Below are 19,519 nucleotides of genomic sequence, written 5' to 3'. Positions count from 1 at the left end.
AGAGGCTCTTCTGTGGCCACCATCAGAACAGATCTGAAGCCAGAGGAGCAAAGCAGAGCCAATGCTATTGCTCTGTGACAAACTGCAGCAGCTCTCAATGTACCATGCCTAGGTTCCCTGCTGTGGACAACGTGGTGCCTGACACTGTGCACTTCCCTGTTCTTCTAGGAACAGGCAAGTTCCAGAAATCACCCCAAATCAGAGGAAGTGTTATTTTATACCATTGTTCACAGCAGCATCTTTTTAGAGCCACTTGTAATCTAGTTTTCTCTCTTTGCTCCTAGAACGTACTAGCATTTCATTTAAATCACTCAGGCAGAGTAACAGCTGTAGGGGAGTTAATGATTAGATCAAGAAACACAGTAAGATCATTTGAAAACACTACTTCCGCAATTCAAAAGAATATCCTTGTAAGGAAGTAGGCTGAAGAATAAGCCTGTATTAACATACTCTGAAGGAAGACAGAGTTCAGGTACTGAGAGCAAAATGACTAGAATCACCCAAGATATGTGATTAGCTATAATTTAGAAACAAAAAACAAAGATTAAAAAAAAACTTATAGACTCAAATCTGCTAGAATGATTTACTTCATACATATGCTGAAGAGGAATGGTTCTGAATGAAATGTCACACTGCATCAGTCTACTGGTATTCTATCTCTGACAAGTGTAACAAACAATAGTTTGTGGGGAACGCATGTCTGATTGTCTATGCTATCTTCCTCAATAGATTAAAACGTCTCCTTCTTAGTTCCTCTTGCTCCTTAATAAGGTACCACATACTTGCCCTTCACAAGATAAACCTAACCCATATCCAGTCAGATTTTATTTTTAATAAACTTTATGTCCCATCAGCCCTTGGTAGTGCTACCTGGTTCCAAACCTATGAGACTGAGTCAACAGGTATCATCTCATCTAGAACCAGAGAGCTTCAAAGCAAATATAAGAATCCATTATCCTTTTAAACCTTTTTTTTATTTAATGAAATAATGTATTATGTGCTTGGCCCTGAATTCCTCTAGAAAAACGCAGTAAATGTTATCTCAAATATAATTCTCTTGCATTCATTCTAAAGAGTTGGAGCCCTTTAAAACTTGTTGTTAGAGGAATGGTCTTCTCTCACTCGGATCAGCAGAGTTGTCCTTTTACGAACCTCCTCCAAGCTCATTAAGGGTGGAAACAAACAGGGAAGACCATTTAAAACCTTAACTCACAACATTGCGTGATCTTCTGGATGTTGGAAGAGATCCTCTGGGCCAGCTGGGCGGGGTCACCACCAACTCCTGGAGTGTAAGACATGGCTGAGGTGCTTATTCGCTAATTTCATCAGATGTTGGTAGGCTGTGCAGTTTTCGAAGCAGACACCTAAATAATAACACATAAAACAATTAAAATTGCATATTCCCTTTGAAAACTTATTTGATCTCTTAAAGAAAAATTATTAAATCCCTTTCCTGTATATAATTTTAGTTGTTTACATATTTTTTCCTTAATTAAACTGCAAACAATTATAAGGCAGAGCCCACAAGCTATTTATCTTTCCCCAACATTTAAAACAACTTAGCACAAGGGGCATTTAAATATTTATTAAATGGAACACAGACTTTTCAGGTTATCCCCAGAAATTTCACTGTATGAGGTTGGTGCAAAAGTAATGGCAGTTTTTGCCATTACAAGTAATTGTAAAAACTGCGATTACTTTTGCACCAACCTTGATATCTAATTTAACACACACACAGAACTGCTCAGGAACGTATGATTGATAGGGCTCTAATTTTAATGGAAAAGGTTAAATCTGAAATAGTGGGGCCAACCACTGACAAGCAAATGTTTATCAAACCTTCCTGGCTGAGGAAGTAGAATAATGACTCTCCCCTTCCAGCAGCCAGCATTTCAGAATACAAGAGACACTGAGATACTGCTACAGGAGGAAGGTCAGATGACACTGTCTACCTCTTCAATCCACACCACTCCAATCAGAGTTTGGAAAGAAAGTTGAAAAGGAATGTCCCTGAGTACAGGACTATGCACAGCAAAGAATTTCAACTACTCCCACCCCATCTTTTCCATGACTATGCACTGAAATACCACAAAGTCATTGGTGGTCAATTTGTAAAACACTCTCTACTAAGAGCCTGCTACATGCCCAGCATTAAACTAAGCACCTGGGCAATGCAAACAAAACAAACGAAACACACTGACACAGTATCTGCTCAAATCAAGTTTGTCATTTAGGAGAAAGGATGAAGTTAATAATGCAAACCAACAAAAATCCCCCACAAATCCATGAAAGATCATGTGCTAGTCTAAAATGAGAAGAGCTACAAAAAGAAAAAATGACCATTGCCCTTATACAGAAATACTTTATGGAACAGAAACATAAGATCTGGATACCTGGTTATGACCAGTATGCAGAACCACAAAGGCAAGGACACGAAGGTTGGGGTGGAGAGACCCAGAGCATGTGGAAAGGGCACATGCAGTATGATATTTACTAAAGGAAGGGAAGGTTCCTGGCCAACCCTGGATCAGATGATTCACAGCTGGGACAAGGGGGAAACAACACAGAAAGGAAAAGAGAAGAACAGCCTAACATTTCTCGCACATCTGTGACATGGAAAGTATTTCACACAGACTAATTTTCACAACCTCCTCCTTAAAGTAAGTGGCATTATTCTTGTTTTAATGATGAGCAAACAGTGGGCATATTATGATTAAGTAATGGGAACACAATCCACCCACAGTTGGAGGTGGGATTCAGTCCCAGGGTTCTGATGCCAAGGTTATCCATGCTTTGCTACCACATAGTGCTAATGCCACAGATGATTTCTGGTAGAGAAGAAGCCACAGTGAAATATGTGTCTTTGCTCTAAGGGATAGTATTGGCAGGAAGTACAACAGCTGAACTGGTTCCATGTCTGAAACTCTGGTGCACTTTGAATGTGCCTGGCCACCCTGAAAGTCCTGGCTGCTTTTAGATATTCTCCAATTTCCTTCTCAGGTACAGTTGATCTATTCTGGGCTCTTTGAGTCTCACCAAATCCTACAGACAGATCCAAAACCAACTGCATAAAAGGGTAAATTCAAACCTAAAGTCAGGCAGCTGGACCATTACAGTGGGGAGATAGGATTAACCTTACTTCTGGGTAGCCTTGGACTTGGGCCCAGACACAAGAGCAGACCTCAGGATTCAATGACACCAACACCATCCAGAACATCCTTGAAACCATGCAATTTTAAATGCATCTCCAAGTCACTTAAAAAAAAAAAAAATACAGGTTTTCAAACAGCCAAAGCAATTTTAAGCAAAAAGAACAAAGCTGGAGGCATCACATTACCTGACCTCAAATTATACTACAAGGGTATGGTAACTAAAACAGCAAGAAATTCGTATAAAAACAGACACATAGAACAATGGAACAGAATAGAGAACTCAGAAGTAAAGTCACATATCTACAGCCAATTGATCTTTTTGACAAAATTGACAAAAACATACATTCTGAGGAAAGGACACCCTTTTCAATACATGGTGCTGGGAAAATTGGATTGCCACATGTGGAAGTGTAAAACTGGACCCTTATTTCTCACCATTAAAAAAAATCAGTCAGGGTGGATTAAAGACTTAAACATAATACTTGAAAGGATTAAAGTACTAAAAGAAAATCTAGGGAAAACTCTTCTGGACATTGGTCTAGGCAAAGAATTTATGACTAAGACTTCAAAAGCACAAGCAACAACACCAAAAATAGACAAAAATAGACTTAATTAAACGAAAAAGCTTTTGCACAGCAAAAGAAATAATAAACAGAATGAACAGACAACCTGTAGAATGGGAGAAAAATATCTGCAGACCATACAACCAACAAGACTAATATCCAGAATTTACAAGAAACTCAAACAACTCAACAGCAACAACAACAACAAAAAACCTCACAGACAACCCCATTAAAAAGTGGGCAAAGCATATGAATAGACATTTTTCAAAAGAAGACATACAAATGGCCAAGAAGCATATGCAAAAATGCTTAACATCAATAAGCATCAGAGAAATGCAAATTAAAACCACAATGAGATATCTCATAACAGTCAGAATGGCTGTTAAACAGTCATCCAGAAACAGATTTTGAGCAGGAAAAAAAAAAAAAGGCCAAACAAGTGCAGATGTGGGCAACGATGCAGAGAAAAAGGAACACACACACTGTTGGTGAGAGTGTAAAGTAGTACAACCTCTATAGAAAACAGCATGGCAAACCATCAAAACACTAAAAATAGAACTAATATTTGATCCAGTAACCTCACTACTGGGTATCTATCCAAAGGAAAAGAAACCATTATACCAAAAGGGTATCTGCCATCGTATGTCTATTGTAGCACTATTCACAATAGCAAAGATTTGGGTCAACCTAAGTGCCCATCAAGTGTCTATTAATATTCCTGAATGGATAAAGAAAATGCAGTGTATATAAATGCAATGGAATACTATTCAGCCTTTAAAAAGACTGAAGTCATGTCTTTTGCAGCAACACAGCTGGAACTGGAGGCCATTATCTTAAGTGAAATGACTCAGAAACAAAGTCAAATGCTACAACTTCTCACTTGTAGGTGGAAGCTACAATGTGTACACACGGACAAAGTGTGGAATAATAAGACACTGGAGACTCAAAAGGACAGGAGGGTGAGGGATGAGAAATTACTTAATGGGTACAATGTACATTATTCAGGTGATGGTTACACTAAAAGCCCAGGCTTCACAACTATGCAATATATCCATGTAACAATACTGCATTTGCACCCTTTAAATTTATATAAATAAAATGGCTTTATTGAGATATAATTTACATGCCACACAATACACCTACTTGAAGTACACAATCTAATGGTTTTTAATATATCCACAACACTGTACAATCATCACTTTTAGAACATTTCCATTACTCTAAAAGGAAAGTTTGTAATCATTAGCAATCATTCTCCATTTCTCCCAACCTCACTGGCCAAAGGCAATGACTAATCTACCTTATATCTTTATATAGGTTTGCCTATTCAGGACATTTCATAGAAATGGAATCATACAACATGTTCTTCAAGACTAGCTTCTTCATCTCAGTATGTTTCCAAGGTCCATTTGTGTTGTATCATATATCAGTACTTCATTCCTTGTTATTGCCAAATAATATTCCAAGATATGGATAAAGACAATTTTCTCTTTGTTCAATTATATCTTCCTTTCTCCTTTCCCTCTATCAAGTAGATCTCTGGAAAACCTGGCTTACAGCCAAAACAAACACATTGAATGAAAAAATTTTCAGTTTGTTATTCATGTACTCTCCAGGGAGGCTCCTCCATACACATGGTTCCATTTTAGCCTATACCTGAATGAGTCTCACATCCATGTCTCCAGCTCATACCCTTGGCTATCTCTAGTGTCTACATGTCTGTGAACGCTACAAGAATTCAGCCACTGCCTGTGTAGCACACAGTGGAACTAGCAACTGGAAATCTCTACTTTGGGCAAGACATTTCGCATTTGGGCCTCCTGCTAGGATCAAAATGAGACAGTGCACATCCAGATACCAGATGCTTTTCTACCCTCCGCAGAGGAAAGCTATGATCTGTTCTTACAGCTCCAAGACCAACATCAGCACAAGACCATGACAAACTCACCTGTCTCAAAACCACACCACCACACCTGAGGCCTAATCTCTCTCCCATGAAGAGTTCTATCAAGTCAAACACAGTATTCCATAGCATCTTCCTTACCCTCAAACCAGTGTAGCCCAAGTCTTCTCACTGTTTTCTTTCAAGGCCACCTTTTTTTCCTCTCTAGAAAATCAACCACTTAGTCACAAACACAATCAATTTTCTTCATCCCTCTCCCAAGCTACTAAATGTGAGAAAGTTCCTGCTGGGGAGACAATTGGCAACTGGCTTCATTCACCCAAAGAGCTGCTACTTAGATTGACTGGAATCCTGAGTTTTGTTTTAGTTTTTCTTTGTTTGGCGTTACTGTTGTTGTTTGTGGTGTGATCACAACTCACTGCAGCCCTGACTTCTGGGCTCAAGCAATCCTCCCACCTCAGCATCCCAAGTAGCTGGGACTACAGGTGCCTGCCACCACATCCCACTAATTTTTTGATTTTTTATTATTTTTAAGACGGAGTCTCCCTCTGTCACCCAGGCTGGAGTGCAGTGGTGCAATCTCGGCTCACTGCAACCTCTGCCTCCTGGCTTGAACTCCTGGGCTAATGCGATCCTCTCGTCTCAGTCTCCCAAAGTACTGGGATTACAGGTTTGAGCCACTGTACCTAGCCAGGAATCATAAGTGAAGAATGAAAAGCAATTTGCAAAAGATGGGGAAGAAAGATATGTAAAATAAAACAAGGTTAACAATGGCCAACACTCATCCAGGACTTATATTTCCTAAGCATGTGCGTAGACTTTAAATTTATTTTCTCAGTTAACTCTTATAAGCCTATGACATCGGTATAATTACTAATGTCATTTTTTTTACATGAAGAAACTGAGGCACAATGAGAATAAATAATGTGCTTAGACAAAGGAGCTAAAATTTGAAAATATCACAGAGCCCACATTTTTCAAACACTAAACCATACTGCTTCCTTGTACAACAAAATTGAAGGCAGGTGAACCCATTCAATTAGAAAAACCAAATTTACCACTTTTCTGCAAGCCCCTATTGAGGTTTTGCTATTCCCACTCCCAGGATGAAGGAACATGTTTGGGGTAACTACATGAGTTGATCTAAGTAACACAGAGGAATAGCTCATGTCTTTTCTCTATTATTCTGCTAATAAGTGATATCTAAAAGGCAACAACAGTTGGCTTCTTTGATAATTAGATACCAAAAGTAAAGTAACCAAATGGCTGTCTTTAAAAAATATGTATAGAAATACACGCACAGACAGATAGGTAACTACAAACTGATTAAAAGCTTATGATCTCTGCATATAGGCTAAACGGATGATGAGTTATTCAGATGTCTGCTTTCCATATCAGTCTCCATTATCTAGCCCAGAGCTGCTATGTACTAAAGTACTCTTGCTGAATATTTTTGAAAGCCCATTCAGAATTCCTATTTCATTGCTTAGAATAATAATTATATAATTCATTATCTAGACCTGCACTGTCTAATAGTGTAGCCACTAACTAAATGGGCTGTTAAAATTAAAATTATAGGGTTAACAGAAGCAGGGAAGGATTAAGAAGGGGGATAGCCAGAGGTGGCTAAACTAATACCAAAATACAGCTAGGTAGAAGGAATGAAGCCTAGTGTTCTATACCCCTAAAAGATGACTATAATTAATTACAGTTTACTGCATATTTTCAAATAGCTAAAAGAATAAATTTTGAATGCTCTTAACACAAAGAAATGTTAAATGTTTGAGGTAATGGATATGCTAATTACCCTGATTTGATCATTATGCATTGTATACATCTATGAAGTATCACATGTACCATACAAATATGTATAATCATTATGTCAATTAAAATAATAAAAGCAAAAAAATCTCATCACAGGTTATTTTAAGTTGCTAACAATGCAACTGATTGCATTAAGAAACTATACTTTTACTCTACATTTTTTGATATGACAATTTACACCTTTTTACATTGTGTATCACATTGTAGCTCTCATTTTCATAGAATTAAAATTACATTAACTGAAAAATCCAGTTCTTCAGTCACACCAGACACCTTTCAAATGTTCAAAATTCTGTGTGGCTAGTGGCCAGCAGCTTGGACAGCTCATTCATAGACCACTTCCATTATCACAGAAAGATCTATTGCATAGTGCCAATCACATCTCAATAATCATCTTTCTATGAAGATATACAAACACTATAAAGAGAAAAACGGGAAGGGAGAATCAAAGTGCAACACTCAGATAAGAGTCTTCTCAAGACTGCTTCTAAAGAACACAAAAGAATTAACAAAGGAATGTTAAAATTTCATCTTAAAGTGTCATACCCTACTCCCAGTTAAAATCAGATATACTGTAGAATCCTTAAGATTTCCATTTCGCACATATCTCATGCTCTATAAATCTAACCTGGGCAAAGAAGTGGTCAATTTCACTTTCTTAATTATTAGCATCAGCATAAACAACGGGACCTCTCTCTACCCTCTACCCCAAATAAATTTGGAGGGGTGGGGAGGTGGGCATTGTTTTGTCTGTTTTGTGGACTGCACTATTCTCCGTGCCTGGATACATCATAAGTGCTTAGTAAATATTTGTAGAATGAATGAATGTACCCACTTCCTAAGAACACACACCAGCCTGAGGGTAAATATTGCCATTTCTAAAACATAAAATTCCAGTGCCTTCTTTCAGATCCTGAAGGTCCCAGGCTTCTTGCTGCCTTGGGCCTTTGCTGGGTGCCATTTCCTATTTCTAGAAGGCTATTCTCATGACCTCCATGTGACTAGCTCCTTCTCCCCAGCAAGGCCTCATCACATGCTAGAGAAAACTTTGTGGCCACTCTGATCTGAAGTGAGAACTCACCACCGTCCACTCTTTGTCAATTTAACTTATTGCTTCACAATACTCAATAGCCTAATTAGTAGACTGTTTATTATTGATCCCTACACCTCTGGAATACAAACAGGAGCTACTTCTAGAATATAAACAGGAGAGAGATGACCTTGTTACCCTGTGTAATCTACAGTGCCTGGTGCATAATAAATGCTCAAGCAATGTGAGGGTGCTCTGTCTATATAAGTATTCTCTGCACAAACTACATTAACCGCATTCTTTGGCCTTAGCTCTTCCATCCACTGAACGTTTGCACTACTTGGTTTTAGTTTGCAAACCTAAGGATTTTTTTTGTTCACACTTTCACACATGAAACTTGCAAATTAAATGTAATCACAGGAAACTTTACTCAGACTTCCTGTGGATATTTTCTATAATTTACTTTTCTTTTGCTGTAATTTTTTTTTTTTTTTTTTGAGACGTAGTCTCGCTCTGTGGCCCAGGCTGGAGTACAGTGGTGTGATCTCGGCTCACTGAAACCTCTGCCTCCCAGCTTAAAGCAATTATCCTGCCTGCCTCAGCCTCCCGAGTAGCAGGAATTACAGGTGCGCACCACCATGCCTGGCCAATTTTTGTATATTTAGTAGAGACGGGGTTTCACCATGTTGGTTAGGCTGGTTTCGAAGTCCTGACCTAGTGATCTGCCCTCCTCAACCTCCCAAAGTGCTGGGATTACAGGCGTAAGCCACTGCGCCTAGCCTTTATAATTTACTTTTCAACCATTAGCACTTAAAAGTTTGGGGTCAAAATTTTCAAAATGAGGATGACTTTGTTATCAAGAGCAACATAAGTAACAGAGCTGAGGAAAAATGATGTTAATGAGTTAATATGGTATCATATTAACTTCTGCAGAAACCGTGAAGTTAAGAGCATTAATTCTTAACTAGTCACAGGTCTGAGGCCAACTTCTCCAAGTGGCCTACAAGGTCTGTCCACATCACAAGACACAATTTAACACCGTTATCAGCCTCTGCCCAGGTGTGCTCTGAGCGCCTGCAGAAGAAATGTCCACCTCCAGCATTATTAAAAGCACAGCATTTCATAATTACTTCCTTTTTTTCCCCCAGATTCCGGGCATGTTTTATATATAATTATAGTCAGAATACAATGATCTGATGTAAACAAAAATTAACCTATATATAGATAAGAGCCAAGTAAATGTAAGAAATTTGTGGGAAAAAAACGCACAGCATGTGATCAGAAATGCAACTTTTTTTCTTTGTCTGAATTTAAAGAAAGTAACCTAGAAAACAAGGTGGAGGAAATACTTGAAATATTTTATGTATGTTTAAAGGTTTATATGTAAATTAATTAAAGGTGTATGCTAAAATGTCAAAGTATGTTAAAGTCATCAAACCAAATAAAAAGCAAATACTATGAGCTACTGAATAAACATACACGGTTCGTTTGTTACAGCCATACATTTTTCAGTTCCTCTATATTCGGGAAGTTTAAAGCGTGTTTTTCAATCCGTGAGCTGAAAAGAGGAAGAGGTCACTTGTTCGTGTCTGGATTCCTGAGCTGGGCCCCAGCCGGCCCTGGCGCCCGCCCCGGGGTGAGCTCAGCTCGCCGCGCGCCTCGGGAGCGCTGCCCAGGTGACCGCGGCGGGTGTCGGGCTGGCCGGGCCCACCTGACCACAGCCGCGCGCGCCAGGAATGCGGAATTCGTCGCGCCCCTACACCGGGCCGGGGGGCGTGGGGAGCCGCGGGAGCTCCGGGAGCCGGGGCAGCCCGGCCCTTCCTCGCCTCCCGAGCGCCAGCTGCAGAGCGCAGGGCGGCGGCCACCAGACCTCGAGCACAAACAAGGAGGTGCAGCAGCCGTAGGGGCACCGCGCCTCCCTGTCGCCCGGCCAGGGAGCTCCCCTCCCCAGGGTCCTCTTACCTGGAACTCCGCGGCTCCCTCCTACACCTCTAGCCACGGTCAACCACCTACCCCGGAGACTCCTGTAGCAATTATCAGCTGATGGGCGGTGGCGTGGGGACGCCCAATGCGCATGCCCACAGCACAGCACCAGGAAGAAGGCGGGGCTCGCCCCTTTCCTATTGGCCCAGGGGGCTGAGTGACAGCAACCCTCACCGCCCCCTCCAGTTTCAAGCTAAGGAATGGGGGTATCAGCAAAATTGCAGGGGAGCTGTTGTAAGCCTGACGTAGAAATGGTGAACGCCTCTTAGCCTGCGTGCAAAAAAGCAGAGGACGGAATGGAGGATAGTTGTCTTCTTTATCTGGTGAAGACAGCCTCCCTGCACGCGGGTCTTCACCCCGCCCCATTAGCTCTTGCCTATCCTGTTAGCTAACCTTTAACTCTGCAGTAGATCGCGTTCACAACTCCATCGAAAAATGCAAACGCGAATACACAATCCTAGCAGGAACAATGAAGGAATAAGTGAAGAGTCTTCTCTGGGTGCTCATTTAGTAAACAAGTTTTCCTAGCACATATAAGTCATTCTAAGCATTCCTGAAAAGCAGGGCGTAGTTTTCACAGGGTTTAAAAAAAGCAGAGACGGTTCCAGTGATAAATATCCAAATATATCGTAATTATTAGATGAAAAGCATCAATTGCTACAAGTGAAAGAAAGCCCACACCAAATAATTAGAAGATAGATTGGCTTAGCCTTTGCCTATTTTCTGAAAGAATGACTAGGATACGTGATATCAAAAGTCCAGATGCACTTAGGTGGAAAAAAACCAAAACCCAGGATAGAATTCTGGTTGAAACTCACCACACTAAGTGTGTAATGTTATCTGTTTAAGAGAGATTGACAGAGAAAGAATAACCCTGAAAGGGAATAATCCACAAGACAGGAAATAAGCCAGGAAAAGGTAAACTAGAGAATGAAGGAAGAAAAGAGGGAATGGTCTGTGATTATCACCTGTCACAGAAAGTTCAAGTAAATAAAGAACTGAAAGTGGTGCATCGTACTTGAGAATTAGGAAGTGGCTGGTGAAATTAGGAAGAGACATTTTAGTCATTGAAGGAACTCATGAAAGGATCCTACATCCGTGTGAGGTTTAATGCACTTTCCAAATATCCATTCATATTACCTTTAGTAGAACTCTGGGCTCTGGGAGGAGAAGGGACAATACACTAGAGAAGAAGAACCTGAGGTTAAGTGGCCTCTTCAAGTTGCCCTGATAGTTGCTGACTCTGCTTGGTACCAAAACCTAACTGTCTGAGCCCTCATCCTGGGCTCATTCCAATTTCTTGTTTTAAAATATGAGCGAATTCCATCCAGGTCTTTTGAAAAGAATAAGATTTCATCCCTTGGTATTCAAATAAATTTTAAAAAAAGTACAGTCTAGACAACCTTGCAATATTTAGAAGTATTAAGATAAATGAATTACAAAGTATTCCTGACATACAGTATTTCATATGCTAATCTAGCTGCTGCCAAGTTAAATTCAGCCAGGTGCCTTGAACCCGTAGAGCTTAAAAAGTCTCCCAATTTGTTGTGATAATGTCACATCTCCCAAAATAAATCCTTTCTATGTGTAGAAGTTACCTACGACTGAAGGCTTGTCATTTAGATTTTCAGAAATAGTAATTTGGGAGATTTGGGCCTTCGTGGAGAGATTTTGAAAGAAACCAGAAGTTCTTGAGTGGAAAATGTTATCTGCACACTTGTTGTGTCCTTATTAATATAAAAACCTCCTATGTAATGTCTCTCATGTAGGATGGAGAACTGTCCGCTGCTGTATCTCCAGTGTCTGGGATAGCGATTCCAGGGAATAAAAGGAGATAATTGCTGGTTCATTTAATAGTTACTGAACTAAAAATATTTTTCACATGACCACTATATGATCTTCTTGGAAAGCATTAAAAGACACAAAAAGGTAAATAGAGCAAGACAGGAACTTATTGGTAAATGAGAGTTACAAGTTGACTTATGAAAGTTTGTTTTTTATTTATAGTGCAATGGGAAAACCACCACTGGTTTAATAAATCTGTGGTAGATTAAAAGGAAACTTAAATTAATACTTAATAAACAAGAGTTAGTTCAGTTGTGCCTTATTTTTAAGTACCTTCCATGTCTCTCTACAGTCTACTTGTTTTCTGTTTAAGATCACACAAGTGCCTAGTCATATGCTAAGCACAGAATTGATTTTGCTGTAGCTCCTAAACATAGAAGTAATAAACAGGTATCCCATGGAAATCTTACATGGACCATTACAGCATGAAGACTGGTATATTTGTTTCTAATTTTACCTCCTAAGTGTTGTTCATATGTGCCCCCTTCTCTCTGTCCCTCATGGTTGACGTCCTGATCCCCTGCAACAGCCTCCTTGTTGGATCTCCCATCTCCAGGTCTACTCAACTTTGTTATCTTCAAAGCCACCACTGAATATTTGAAGCTCCAATCTAGAACTTTGCTCTAGGCTTCATGCCATTCCTATGATTGTAGCATTCCCTGAACTGTATTTCTTAAAAATAATAATAATAATTTAGATTGGATTGGGCAGAGGTGGGGAATTGAGTGGGTTGCAGTAAGGAATCAGGGAATTGGTCTACAAAGAAATGTTCGGGAAACATAGTACATTCTTAAAGATTCATAGAGCACATTTGTAAATTAAAGGCACTGAGAAGTGGTTCAGAAAAGAAACAAGTATACATTTATTTTACCCAATATTTTATGAGTGTATTTGATGGTGGAACTTGTCTGTAAATATGCATTATGGAAAACACTGCTCTCAAAATCAAGTCCAAGCCCCCTGCATATAAACAGGGTGACCATACATTTAGTTTGCTAGGAGAGTCCTAGTTTATGCTTGTCCTGGCCGCCTGTTTTCTGAGCATGCCCTTTCATTCTCAAAAGTGCTTCAGTTCAGTTGATGCATCATATGGTCCCTATACATATGAGGACCACATGGTCTGAATCCTGCCTTTCCAAGCATCAAAATTTATGCTTGGAATATGTTGGCTTAAATAACTTCTCTAACTCTATCTGCTTTCCCCTCCCTCCCAGCAGCTAGCTCCCCAACCATAAACTAGGGATTTTCTTATTTCTGTGCTTCACACATGTAGTTTCCATTAACCAGAATACATTTTTCTTCTCCCCCATGTTTTACATACATTCTTTATGTTGAAATAACTTTAGATTTACAGAAGAGCTGCAAAAATAGCACAACATTCCTATATACACCTTACCCAGGTTCCCTTAATGATCCCCTAGTGTTAACAACTTATATAACCATGGTCCATTTGTTAAAGCTAAGAAATTAGCATTGGCATGGTAGTGTCAATTAAACTAGCTTGTATTTTCCCTGCTCTAGCTCTAGAATCAGTCATTTTACTATTGAAACCATCTTCCTTTTACTGGAAAATGTTATTTAGAAATCAATAGCCAGGGCCACCAGGCACAGTAGCATGGCTCACGCTTACAAACCCAGCACTTTGGGAGGTGAGGACAGGAAGATCACTTGAGCCCAGGAGTTCGAGACCAGCCTAGGCAACAGGGCAAAACTCTGCTGTGATGGTTAATACTGAGTGTCAACTTGATTGGACTGAAGTTTGCAAAGTGCTAATCTTGGGTGTTTCTGTGAGGGTATCACGAAAGGAGATTAACACTCGAGTTAGTGGACTGGAGAAAACAGATCTACCCTTATTCTGGTGGGCACCATCTAATCAGCTGCCAGCAAATATAAAGCAGGCAGTAAAACATGAAAAGAGGAGACTGGCCTAGCCTCCTAGGCTGCATCTTTCTCCCGTGCTTTATGCTTCCTGCCCCTAAACATTGGACTCCTTCAGTTTTAGAACTTGGACTGGCTCTCCTTGCTCCTTAGCCTGCAGACAGCCTATTGTGGGACTTATATATATATATATGTATGTATATATGGGAGTTTATTAAGTATTAACTCATGTATATGTTCTCTCTATATATATGTTTTATATATATATATATATATATATATATATACACACACACACACACATGCATATATGTTCCATTAATTCTCTTTCTCTAGAGAACCTTGGCTAATACACCCATCTGTACAAAAATTAGCTAGGTGTGGTGATGTGCACCTATAGTACCAGCGACTCAGGAGGCTAGGTGGGAAGATTGCCTGAGCCCAAGAGGTCAAGGCTGCAATGAGCCAAGATTGTGCCGCTGCACTGTAGCCTGAGCAACAGAATGAGACCCTGTCCCCCACCCTACCAAAAAAAAAAAAGAAAAGAAAAGAAATCAAGATCAAGGCACTAGCCTTCTCATTGTTACTGGGATGTCAATGATTCTATGTTCTCTCAATGGAGAAAGCTAGGAAATAAATGGATATATACTAATTCGTGCATGTAGAATATTTACTCCAGGCTTCATGCCATCCCCATGTTTGTTGCATGCCCCAAAACATATTTGGTAAAAATAAAAATGCTTGGACTAGGCAGAGGTGGGGTTGTGTGAATTGGGATAAGGAGTCAGGGAATTGGTCCATAGAGAAATGTATATAATATATATTATATGCAGTATAAGCCTCATATAAAATATGTCTATATATTTAATTTTACAAGAAACTGCCAAATTGTTTCCCATTTGTTTTACATATTCATAACTATATTGGATTTTATCTCTCTCTATATGTAAGCATGAGTTCACCTAAGTATTCCCAACTCTAATCCAACATTATAGGGGTCATTCTAGCCTTCTCTCACCCTAATTTGTAACTTCTTTCTCTAGAAGTGAGAAACCTAGCTCCCATTATCTACAATTTCTGTTCTTATTTGTATAATGTCAAAAATTAGGTTGGTGCAAAGGTAATTGCAGTTTAATGGCAAAAACCGCAATTACCTTTGCACCAACCTAATAGCTTCAAAATTGCTAATTCCTACTCTGTGTGAGAAAAACATCTTTAGTGCAGTGTTTATGGACAATTCTTTTTGTCTTTCGCCTTGCAATACTGAGTCAAAACAATGTTTTCTTAAAATCACCAAGGTCAGCTCTTTCCCCAACCCCTTCAGTGAAATTAGGTTATGTTTCCTTTGCAGTTAAATTCATTTGTCATGGGTCTGCATTCTATCCTGTGATCCACAAATATACTGATTGACTTTTTAAAAAATTTGTATGAAGCTCATTGTTTGTGGTATACTGTTCTGTGGATTTTTGACAAATGCATAGAGGAATGTATCCATAACTCCAGTATCACAGAGAACAGTTCTTCAACGTTGTACCTTTTGCAACAACCTTCATTCCACCCATCCCCCTCCAACCACCCTTGGCAACCACTGATGTTTTCTATCTCCAGAGTTTTGCCTTTTCCAGAATGTCTTATAAATTCAATCATACAATGTATAACTTTTTGGGTCTGATTTCTTACACTTAACAGAATGCATTTAAGATATATCTACATTGTTGTGTAAACCTATAGTTTGTTCTTTTTATGGTTGAATAATATTCCATTGTTTGGATATAACACAGCTTAATTATCCATTCACCTGTATGTTTTTTCCAATTTTTAGCAATTATGAATAAAACTTCTATAAATACTTAAATATAGATTTTGATAAAATAGAAGCTTTCAATCATTTGAGTGAATATCTAGAAGTAGGTTTGTTGGGCTGTATAAGTGTATATCTATTTATTTATTTTTGCTTTAAATATTGCTCTGTGGGAGGGGCCCCTGCACTTCCACTCAATTAAGAAAAATGTTTTTGTTTTTACAGTCTAGAGGTATTTTTTTTTACACCTATTATGGCATGAATTCATAGGAAATGAGTTCCTGCAGGCTCCTTCCCATTGGTTCTCACAAAGTGTGCTTGTCTGAAGGGAGTAGGCTGCTGGTCAATCGAACTCAGGTACCTCTCTCCTTGACATCCTTCTTTTTCTGGTCATTTTCTTTCACATGTTTCAGGAAACTGTCTCAGCACTTAGAGAACTTAATACGCTCAATATGCACATTAATTACCTTGGCAAGAATCATGCCCTTAACTTGTTTGTTTACAGCAATGCCAACAGCGTGCTGGGTCACATTGCAGACTCTTCCAGTTTTGCCATGGTAACACGTGTGGGGCATTCGTTTTTGAACAGCACCCAACCTCTTGATGTCTACAATATCACCTTTCTTGTAGATTCGCATATATATGGCCAAAGGAACAACTTCAGGTTTTCTGAAAGGCCTAGAGGCCATGTATTGGATGTCGCTCCTCCTTCCTTTGTGTTCATCATTTTGGCAAATTACTGGGAGATGGCAATTCTGGGTGAAAGGCTCTACATTTAATTTTACAAAATACTGTCAAATTGTTTTGCAAGGTGGCTGTATCATTTTGCATTCCCATCAGCAATGATAGAGGATCTCTGTTACTCTACTTCTTTGTCCCCTTTTGATATTGTTGAATTGAAAAAAAAATTTTTTTAATTCTCAGGGGTGGGTAGTGGCATCTCATTGTGATTTTATGTATGCTTACTTGAAATCCGTATGTCTTTTTAATGAAGTGCTAATTCAGATCTTTTGCCTATTTATTATTGGGTTGTCTTTCCACTGTGGAGTTTTAAGAATTCTTTTTGTGTTCTGGTACTTTATCAAATACATCATTTACATGTATTTTCTCCTAGTCTGTAGCTCTGTAGCTTATCTTTTCATTATCTTCTTTTTAAAATTTTTGAATTTTTTTAGAGATGGGATCTGACTATGTTGCCCTGGCTAGAATGCAGTGGCTATACATAGGCCTGATCATTGGACATACAACTTTTAAACTTCTGGGTTCAAGCAATCCTTTCTTCTCAGCCTCCCAAGTAGCTAGGACTGTAGGCACATGCCACCACATCCAGCTCATTCTCTTAATGATGTCTTTCATGGAGAAAAACGGCTTTAATTTTGAGAAATTTCAGTTTGCCAAATTTTTCTTGTATAAATCATGATTTAGTGATGAATATAAAAAGTCATCACCGAACCCAAAGTTATACAGATTTTTCCTGTATTTTATTTTCAAAGTTTTAAAGTTTTATATTTTACATATAGGCTTACAATTAACTCACTTTGAGTTAATTTTTGATTTTTGTAGAATGTATCAGGTATCTGTCAAGGTTCATTTTCTTTGTTTGTTTGTTTTTTGCATATGAATGTCCAATTATTTCGGTACCTTTATTGAGAAGTCTATCCTTTCTCCATTGAACTGCCTTTGCATTTTTGTCAAAAATCAGTTGACTACATTTCTGTGAACCTCTCTCTATTTTTCATATTCTGTTCTATTAATCTATGTATATATTTTCTCCAACATCATGCCATCTTGGTTACTGAAGCTCTAGAGTAAGTTTTGAAATTTGATAATATGAGTCCTCTGATTCTTTTTATTTTCCAGGATTGTTTGATTATTTTGGTTTTTTGGCTTTTCTATAGAGATTTAAGAAGCAGCTAGTCAATATTTACAAAATCATGCTGGAATTTGATTGGGATTGTTTTGACTCTACAGAACACATTGGGAAGAATTGACATCTTAATATTGAGATTTTCAATTTATGATCACAGTATAGTTCTACATCTATTTAGATTTTCTTATATTGTTTTTCATCAGTGTTTTGTAATTTTCAATACAAAATTAAATATTAATTTCTACTTGTTCACTGCTGAAATACGGGAATATTATTGGCTTTTGTATATCGTCTTTGTATTCTGTGACCTTACTAAACTAATGTATTCATTTTATGAGCTTTTTGTGTATTTTTTTTTAATTTTCTACATAGATAATTGTTCTGTGAAAGGGCATACATACAAAGTGACCCCCAAATGCCAAAGAATCTAGTTCATTGGTATTGGGTGATTTATTAGAGGGAACTTACAGACAGCAGCATGGTTTTGGGTGGCCACAAGACAAGTAGATCTCTGTACTGCAATCCCCCAGACCCAGGGCATATATCTTAAGGGAAAAGTATATGTGCTCTGGAAGGAATGTGTAGGTGGCTATGAGCATCAGGGCCTAAGATTTCTGTAGCAGCATCAAGGGAGGTTTTGAAGGAAACTTACAATAAATAGGCATTTCTACATAAAACCTAATACATCAACAAGACATTTTGGTGACATTCCTGGGTTTGGGGTTAGTCAGAAGTCACATGGCAGATTAGCTCCCCACAACAAAAATATAATCTGTGAATATAGTTTTTTCTTTTTCTTAATTCTGTATGCATTTTATTTCTTTTCCTTGCTCTGTCAAACTAATTAGAACTTCCATTATGACACTAAATAGTACTAATGAGAAAGAACATCAGTGCTGAGTTTCTGATCTTAGGAGGAAAGCATTCAGTTTCCTTTTAGGAGGAAAGCATTCAGTTTCTCACCACTAAGCAGGATGAATAGCACGATGTTTGCTGCAGGTTTTTAGAGACTTCCTTTCCTAGGTTAAGGATGTTTTCTCCTAATTCTAGTTTGCTGAGAATTGTAATCACTAATTAATGCTAAGTTTTGTCAAATGCTTTTTCTCTACCTATTGACTATATACATTTTTGTCTGTTAATATGGTGAATAATAGTAATTGATTTTCAAATATTGAGCCAGCCTTGCATTCTTAGGATTAATCTCGCTTGGTGGTGATATATTATTCTTACTATATGTTGCTGCATTTGATTTGCTAATATGTTGTCGAAAATGCTTGTATTTGTATTTTTGAGGGCTATTGTCTGGAGTTTTTGCTTGTTTTTTTCTTATAATGCTTTTGCTTGTTTCAGCATCATGACAATGCTGATCTCATGTAAGTAGAATGTGTCCCCTCCTTTTCTATTTTCTGAAAATGATTTTGTAGGATTGCTGTTATTTTGTTCTTAAATATCAGTAGGATTTACCAATGAAGCCATATGGGCCTAGAGTTTTACTTTGTATGTTTTTAAAAACTTTTAACTATACAGTACATTTATTAGATGTAGGACTATTTAGCTGATCTATTTCTTCTTGAGTGAGCTTTGGTAGTGTGTTTCTTTTAAGAAGTTTGCCCATTTCATCTAAGTTGTTGAATTTATATGCATAGGGTTGTTTGTAGTATTCCTTATTC

General features: G+C 38.4%; 1 protein-coding gene across 2 annotated transcripts in view; it reads right to left on the bottom strand.

The window, feature by feature from the left end:
• The window catches only part of STX7 (syntaxin 7), a 54,395-nt gene extending 43,768 nt beyond the window's left edge, over window positions 1–10,627 (bottom strand). For both annotated transcript variants that reach the window (XM_032274755.1, XM_032274757.1), the window contains exons 1-2: window positions 10,435–10,627; window positions 1,214–1,364 (exon numbers count right to left, since the gene is read on the bottom strand). In XM_032274755.1, the coding sequence (XP_032130646.1) occupies window positions 1,214–1,298 (85 nt within the window). In that variant the 5' untranslated portion in view covers window positions 1,299–1,364; window positions 10,435–10,627. The remainder of the gene's footprint in view (window positions 1–1,213; window positions 1,365–10,434) is intronic.
• Window positions 10,628–19,519: the final 8,892 nt, after the last annotated feature.

Source organism: Sapajus apella, unplaced genomic scaffold (genome assembly GCF_009761245.1).
Source record: "Sapajus apella isolate SASKATOON/1434 unplaced genomic scaffold, GSC_monkey_1.0 scaffold6, whole genome shotgun sequence".
NCBI classification, from domain to species: Eukaryota; Metazoa; Chordata; class Mammalia; order Primates; family Cebidae; genus Sapajus; species Sapajus apella.
The sequence above is the reverse complement of the archived record's forward strand: the minus strand, read 5'-3'. Positions and strand labels throughout refer to the sequence as shown.